Below are 7,621 nucleotides of genomic sequence, written 5' to 3' on the forward strand. Positions count from 1 at the left end.
TTAAGTGGCAGAAACAACTGTAAATATGTGCTTATATGACTGGCTGGCAGCCAGATAATGACTGTATTGTATTGGTTTGGGACATGACATTAGAAGAATGCTGAGGCTCATCATCAGTAGGTTACCAAAGAACTGAGGAATTAATCTCTCTTGGTGGCCCACTACGTAGCTCTTCAAATTACAAATGTCAAGGTGGTACTAGAGTAGTATTCAGGTAATTATAACTCTTAATATTCTTTAAAATGTAAGTGCAGCAGTTTAGGGTCATTAAGGATTGAGATAGAAATGTACTAAAAATGGTAAATGGCCTGTATTTGTATTTTGTATAGCGCTTTACTACAACCAGTCATCCACCCATTCACACACTAATGTACTTCTTTCCAACTGATGTAATGCCAAATCACAAAAATATTTTCCTCAAAGGGCTTTATATTGTAAGGTCAAGACCCTAAAATAATATTATTGGCGACAGTGGGAAGGAAAAACTCCCTTTTAACAGGAAGAAACCTCCAGCAGAACCAGGCTCAGGGAGGGGCGGGGCCATCTGCTGTGATTGGTTGGGGTGAGAGAAGGAAGACAGGATAAAGACATGGTGTGGAAGAGAGACAGAGGTTAATAACTAATGATTACACTCAGAGTGGTGTATAAACACATAGTGAGAGAAAAATAATACTTCTTACCTAAGAAGTAACTAAGGGAGGATTTATGGTCACCTGATCCTGCTCTAACTTCATCTGGTTCCACAGACATGAGATGAAGTTCAGTCTCCTCTGACAATACACCCTGTACCCACTGCTCCACACCTTTATTATCAACAGTATCGAATGCTGCACTGAGGTCTAGCAGGACAAGCACAGAGATGAGTCCACTGTCAGAGGCCATAAGAAGATCATTTGTAACCTTCACTAAAGCTGTTTCTGTGCTGTGATGAGCTCTGAAACCTGACTGAAACTATTCAAATAAACCTCTGCAGATGATCTGTTAGCTGTTTGACAACTACTCTTTCAAGGATGTTTGATATAAAGGAAGGTTGGAGATTGGCCTATAATTAGCTAAGACTGCTGGGTCTAGAGATGGCTTTATAAGTAACGCTACTTACTACAGCCAGCTTGAAGGCCTGTGGTACATAGCTGATTATTAGATATAGGTTGATCATATTTAAGATTGAAGCATTAATTAATGGCAGGACTTCTTTGAGCAGTTTTGTAGGAATGGGGTCTAAAAGACACGTTGATGGTTTGGAGGAAGTAATTATTGAAGTTAACTCAGAAAGATCAATTAGAGAAAAAGAGTCTAACTTAACATCAATGGTACTAAGAGTAGCTGTAGATAATATTACATCTGTGGGATGATTACTGGTAATTTTTTCTCTAATGATAAAGATTTTATTTGTGAAGAAGTTCATGAAGTCATTACTAGTTAACGTTAAAGGGATGGTTGGCTCAAAAGAGCTCTGACTGTTTGTCAGCCTGGCTACAGAGCTGAAGAGAAACCTGGGGTTGTTCTTATTTTCTTCAATCAGTGATGAATAGTAAGATGTTCTGGCTTTGTGGAGGGCTTTCTTATAAAGCAGCAAACTATTTCTCCAGGCTAAATGATGATCCTCTAAATTTGTGACACGCCATTTCCTCTCCAGATTACGAGTCATCAGCTTTAGGCTACGTGTTTGAGAATTATACCACGGAGTCAGGTACTTCTGATTAGAGACCTTAGTTTTCACAGGAGCTACAGTATCCAGAGTCGTACGTAGTGAGGAGGTGAAATTATTAACAAGATAATCGACCTCTGTTGGAGCAGCGTTCAGATAGCTGCTTTGCTCTGTGTTGGTACAGGGCATTGAAGATGATAACAGTGGGTGGATTATATTCTTAAACTTAGTTACAGCGCTTTCAGAAAGACATCTACTTTGATAAAGTCTACTCTCCACCGCTGTGTAATCAATTATTGTAAATGTAAATGTTATCAGGAAATGATCAGACAGCAGAGGGTTTTCAGGAAACACTGTTAAATGTTCAGTTTCTATGCCATATGTTAAAACAAGATCTAGAGTGTGATTAAAGTGGTGGGTGGGTTCTTTTACATCTTGAGAGAAGCCAATTGAGTCTAATAACAGATTAAATGCCATGTTGAGGCTGTCATTCTTAGCATCTACATGGATGTTAAAATCACCCACAATAATTATTTTATCTGAGCTCAGAACTAAATTAGATATAAAGTCTGAGAAATCAGACAGAAACTCTGTGTAAGGCCCAGGTGGACGATAGATGATAACAAGTAAGACTGGTTTCTGAGTTTCACAGCTGGGGTGGACGAGGCTAAGCATCAGGCTTTCAAATGAATTAAAAGTCTGTCTGGGTCTTTGGTTGATTAATGTTCGTGTGTAATTTACGTTGAGTAGGCTAACCACGTTATTAAATTAATGCATGTAAGGTGAACTAGCAAACACCATCATAGCTACATGCGGCTGTCTTCTTGTATGATGGCAGATACTCCCTTCGCCCTGGCCAAAAAATGACCAAAGAAAAAGTGGAAAACAGTTAAACATGAGAGATTTTTGGACAAAGTTTGTGTTTTTTCCATTGTTTAAGCACTGCTTCCAGCCAAGAGTGATGCCATAAATCCCCTATAGCTGCAGAAAAGGCTAACATTGTTATCTTTTTACAAAAAACAGCTGAACATGAGAGGTTTTTGGACAAAGTTTGTGTTCTCCATCCTTTAATCACCGGTTCGAGCACCGTTTAAGCACCGGCACCGTTTCAAAAGCACCGGTTTGGCACCGGTATCAGATAACACTTAAACGATACCCATCCCTAGTCAGGACAAAAGTGTGTGTGTGTTACTGCCAACAGTCATAGTTGGTTTCTCTTCTGCACAGAACACTAAATGGCTAAGGTACTACTGAAGTTTCTATCTGTTCCTCCTGGAGGCTAATAAGGAAACCTGGTTGTGGCCTGGAGGTAATGAGTGTACAGGCAGATTTCTTTTCTGATGTATTAATCACATATTTTAACCATATCACTTTAGTAATAGTAGTATCAGAAGACGTTAAACAGATAGTGAGACTCCAGGCTGTCTCCTGGCTGCATACTAATCCCATGTTTGCCTACTGGTGGTGGTCAGAGGGCCCGGTGGCGCCAGTGTCCGGCAGCCTCGCCTTTGTCAGTGCGCCCCAGGGTGGCTGTGGCTACAATGTAGCCATCACCAGTGTGTGAATGTGTGTGTGAATGGGTGAATGTAGTGTAAAGCGCTTTGGGGTCCTTACAAAAAAACAGCTAGACACACCTCCCATGAAGATCACAATAGTGACTGTCAGTGGTCTTTGAGATTCATCGTCACAGCTCCACAGATTCTTTAGAAATCTGTCTTCCTTCACATTAACTTCAGGTCTTTGGAAAGGCATCGATCCTCCTCACAGAGAGCAGCAATCAGAAGTGAGCTGGCTTCACTTCCTTTTCGTCGCACTGTGTCGATCACGTCTCGTGCTTTATCTGCTCTGCTCTGCTGTGATCTGACTGATTCCATCTCCTGATCGTTGATAACACGCTGCTGCAGGAGTTTATCCAGAAGTTTGTTTAAAACAGATTCAGACACTCTTTCAATAAACCGTGAGCGAATTGTGAACAGTCTCTCATCCACCGGGACTCCGGCCTCTGCGGGGACATCCCTCATTAAGGTTTCTGTTCTTGGTGCTGAAGGAAAAAGACAGATAAAAGTAATTTAACTACACTCTGAACTGCAGATGAAAAGAGACTTAAGTATGATTTCAGTTAACTTTTATAAAATAACCTAGTAGCAGAAGTTTGCACGGTAATTTCTGCTCTGGCATTTGGCAGGAACCTTACCTGGCAGGTAAAGAGATGATTTCCAGGTTTCTGTCCCCTCTTGGTCTTTGACTGTCAGAGTCAAAATCTCTGGACTGGTACTCAGGAAAACTTGAAATGTTGGATGGTAATTTGGGCCAAACTTTAAGCGAAATTGTGTTTGCTAAAAACAACAGAAAGATGCCATTTTCATGACGAGTGAGTTATCCAGGACTTTAATTTAAGCAGCATTTAGTTTGACTCACCTCCGGCTGTATCCTGCTCTCAGGTTCACAGTGGATACTGTACCTTTGACCTAAGCTGAAAAGACAGTCAGCAGGGGTCTCAATGTATTCAGCACCATGTCCTTGTTGGGCAGCCACCTTCAGAGACAGGACAGTTTATTATGCTGGTAATGTTAATAAGTCTATTCACCTGTAGAGCTCATTTAAACGCATCAGGTGTAGAACATCATGTGTGAGTATGAATCAAAGAAAAACAATAATTCTTGAGATAAAACAACTTTGCACAGAGAAGGAAAGCTCTGGGACTTTATTTTTATCAGTAAAGTGTCAGATCTGACATTATGGTTCACAAACATCAAATGTTCACAGCTCAGGGTCATTACTGGGAGTGAATAATGAAGAGTAGTGATTGGTCAGCAGATCTGACAAGTCTGAAGGTGAATGTGATTACATAAAAGTTAACTGGAGTCTGATCCTGTGTTTCAGGTAATCAGGGAGGAATGACCAGTAAACCTGTACATAATTTTAGTTAAACATCAGAAATGCTGAGAAATCATTTGGATTCTGAGAGGACCATAGAGTGATGATGTTGAAACTGTTTACCTCTGGCAAAGGGATATTTTCCTGCAGCAGAAACATGTTGATTCTTCGAGATCCTGTCTCCAGAGGTCGGAAGAACAGCAGAACTTGACCATTTATGGCTTCTGCCATGTTCAGGAACCGCTTGAAGACATCCCAGATGAGGCCAAAGGCAGAGAGGTGAGGGACTTTCACAACCACATGGGTGGCAGTGATCTCCAGCGGCTCCAAGATGCTCATCCCATCATCAGAGATGTGGGCAACAGACAGCAGGCCATCAACATGCAGTGCTGTGAAAGCAAAGAGCTTTTAATTCTGAGAGTTCAGATTTACTTCTCACCATACCTGAGAATTACATCTCCTCCAAACTACAGGTTCACTTCCATCCTTTCTTGTTATAAATAAACTGCATTATGGTTATTTGTATAATGCAGAACAGTTCATCTTAGTATAATATTTACAGGCCAATTGCACTTGCCAGTATTTTACCTAAGGTGTTAGAAAGAATCTTGTTTGATAGAGTTAGTGTGTTCATCTCTTCTCTGGATAATCAGTTTGGCTTCAAACTAAAGCACGGCACTGACATGTGCATATATGCACTCAAGGAAATAGTCAGTTTGTACAGGGCTAAAAATTCATCTCTCCTCATGTGTTTCATTGATGCCTCTCAGGCTTTTGATCGAGTGAACCACAGAAAACTTTTTGATAAACTGAAGACACGGGGAGTTCCTCAATACATCGTGAGGATTCTCTCTTACTGGTACGCTCATCAGAACATGCAGGTTAAATGGGGAAGCAGTATTTCTGCCCCCTTTGATGTCAGCAATGGTGTCAGACAGGGTGGGATTTTGTCTCCAATTTTATTTAATTTGTATGTTGATGATCTGTCCATACAGCTGAGAGCCTGTAACACTGGGTGTATATTAGGTAAAACACTGATAAATCATCTCATGTATGCAGATGACCTGGTTGTTTTTAGTCCAAGCAGTGCTGGGTTACAGGATCTTCTTAATGTCTGTACTGAATATGGTGTACAATATGATATGAAGTACAATGCTGCTAAAAGTGCTGTTTTGATATGTAGAACCAAGCAGGATAAACAGCTAAATTTCCCTTTGTTTAAACTGGCACAAAAAAACTCTTGAAGTTCATAAAAAGGTGAAATACCTCGGTCACTTTATTACTGAGCAAATGAATGATGATGATGACATATACAGACAACGATGTAAGCTCTATGTGCAGGCAAATACTATTGCACGCAAATTCAGCTTTTGTTCACTTCCAGTTAAAGTGGCTTTGTTTAAAGCGTATTGCACACCGCTATATACTGCCCCCTTGTGGTCATCCTACAAACAATGTAGCATGCAGAAGCTGCATGTTGCATATAATGATGTGATGAGAATCCTTTGCAGGATACCTAGAAGTGGTAGTGCCAGCCAGATGTTTGTAGCTGTGGGTGTCTGGACTTTTAAAGCACTTTTAAGAAAGTTAATGTTCAATTTTAGAGAACGACTGGATGGTTCGAGTAACAGTATAATTTTAGCACTCACAGATCCGACAGTGAGTGGTTCCCGTTACTCATCCAGTCTCAGAAAGCACTGGTTAAAGTTTTTGTGTATTTATTGATTTATTTTAAGTAATTGTGTTTTATGTATATTATGGTTTTATATTTTTACAAATGCTTTATATACTTATTTATATACATATATATATATTTAATGGTTTATACCTTGTGTTGGGGGGTGTTGTGTGTGTGTTTCTGTCTTGTTTTTTATGGACATGAAGTCTTCCAATAAAGATTGAATTGAATTGAATTAACTGAGCACCACACAGTAACACAGATGTTTTCAGAGCATCATCACAGCAGTCAGCATTACAGTGCTCACCCTCCTTTGTTTCACAGTGTGGCAGGTGGAGCTGACGGACTGCATCCTCAGAGCATGTGATATTGAACAGCGGCCCTGCAGCTGTTTTTCCAGCTGGCTGAAGGAGGCTCTCATCCCATTGGTTAGTCTGGTACAGCAGCTCCGCCTCCTGAGCCATAACAAACACCAGTCTGGTCAAAGTACACTGGAACACACCTGGACCAGGACACCTGAACCTGTAGGACACAGAAGGGCTGAAGCACTTCAACCAGCCTGTATGAGCTAAGGTCTGATCACCTCCCGCTGTATCACACGTGTCATGTCACATCATTACATACATGTTATCAACCTAATGTGAAACTAGAAGCACCTGTAGGAGATTTGTGTGGATTCAGTTTGTACTTCAGGGGTGAAGCTTGATGGAGGCTGGAATTCAGAGAGGAAACAACATCAGCTGTTTAAAGCAACAATAAACAAGTAAGCAGTGAAGAAACTACATGGAGTACACATTATTGATCTGTACATACGATGACACTAAATCTTAAACCTTATTGGCTGTCTGGCCTGACTGATCTGCCTTGTGCTGTAACACATATGACACAGTTTCTGTGCTGAAAGCCTCTGTTTTTGTTCCATAACACAATAATCAGATCCACGTGCATTTCTCTCACCTCTGTGTCATCCTGAGACAAATCAAGCTGTGTGTCTAATGAGTCTGGATTGAGTCTGACCTCAGAGTCACCTGATGAGAGACAAACACTGAATAATTCAGGATTCCCTGGAACTCTAACTGGTGCTGTTTACAATCATATTCATTTGTTAGTGGTTTTCTAACAAAATACAAACTGTTTGTGAGGGATTTCTCTTTCTTCTTTAGGGACCCACCATCTTCAGCTGCAACCTTCTCACTCACTAAAAAGATTTAAAAAGTATTAAAATATTTTGACCAAAACCAGTACCTAAAAAAAAAATCATCAAAAAACGAGCAAACATAATTTATAGATTTTTGCAGAATGAAATAAGTACAAACTAGCTGTCACGTGATATGGTATTGATGAAATATTAATGAACATGACAAATAGACTAAGTACTCACTGGTTTTGTCTCTGGAAGATTTAATAGTCTTGTTATT

At 40.3% G+C, this 7,621-nt stretch overlaps 1 protein-coding gene and 1 long non-coding RNA gene across 2 annotated transcripts; both read right to left on the minus strand.

The window, feature by feature from the left end:
- Positions 1-3,185: 3,185 nt before the first annotated feature.
- LOC146694841 (caspase recruitment domain-containing protein 8-like) lies at positions 3,186-6,667 on the minus strand. Its single transcript, XM_085478502.1, has 5 exons — positions 6,511-6,667; positions 4,649-4,914; positions 4,067-4,183; positions 3,843-3,984; positions 3,186-3,689 (listed from the first exon to the last, which is right to left on the minus strand). Exons 1-5 carry the CDS (start codon positions 6,665-6,667, stop codon positions 3,370-3,372), a joined length of 1,002 nt encoding a protein of 333 aa, XP_085334628.1. The 3' UTR covers positions 3,186-3,369.
- A 196-nt stretch (positions 6,668-6,863) lies between these two features.
- LOC146694842 (uncharacterized) lies at positions 6,864-7,381 on the minus strand. The gene is made up of 3 exons (XR_014923483.1): positions 7,336-7,381; positions 7,161-7,231; positions 6,864-6,915 (listed from the first exon to the last, which is right to left on the minus strand). It is a non-coding gene; the product is annotated as an uncharacterized LOC146694842 (long non-coding RNA).
- Between the last annotated feature and the right edge of the window lie 240 nt (positions 7,382-7,621).

Source organism: Copadichromis virginalis, linkage group LG13 (assembly GCF_057382275.1).
Source record: "Copadichromis virginalis isolate Kocher_CV1m ecotype Utaka linkage group LG13, C_Virginalis_male_GT1.1, whole genome shotgun sequence".
NCBI classification, from domain to species: Eukaryota; Metazoa; Chordata; class Actinopteri; order Cichliformes; family Cichlidae; genus Copadichromis; species Copadichromis virginalis.

Bases quoted from the DNA above. Each gene is read 5' to 3' on its own strand.
- LOC146694841 (XM_085478502.1), bottom strand. From the start codon at position 6,667: ATGGCTCAGGAGGCGGAGCTGCTGTACCAGACTAACCAATGGGATGAG. The intron at 4,915-6,510 runs GTGAGCACTGTA...TTGCTTTCACAG, and splicing joins ACACTGTGAAACAAAGGAGG to CACTGCATGTTGATGGCCTG. The intron at 3,690-3,842 runs GTAAGGTTCCTG...TTTTTCCTTCAG, and splicing joins ATCATCTCTTTACCTGCCAG to CACCAAGAACAGAAACCTTA.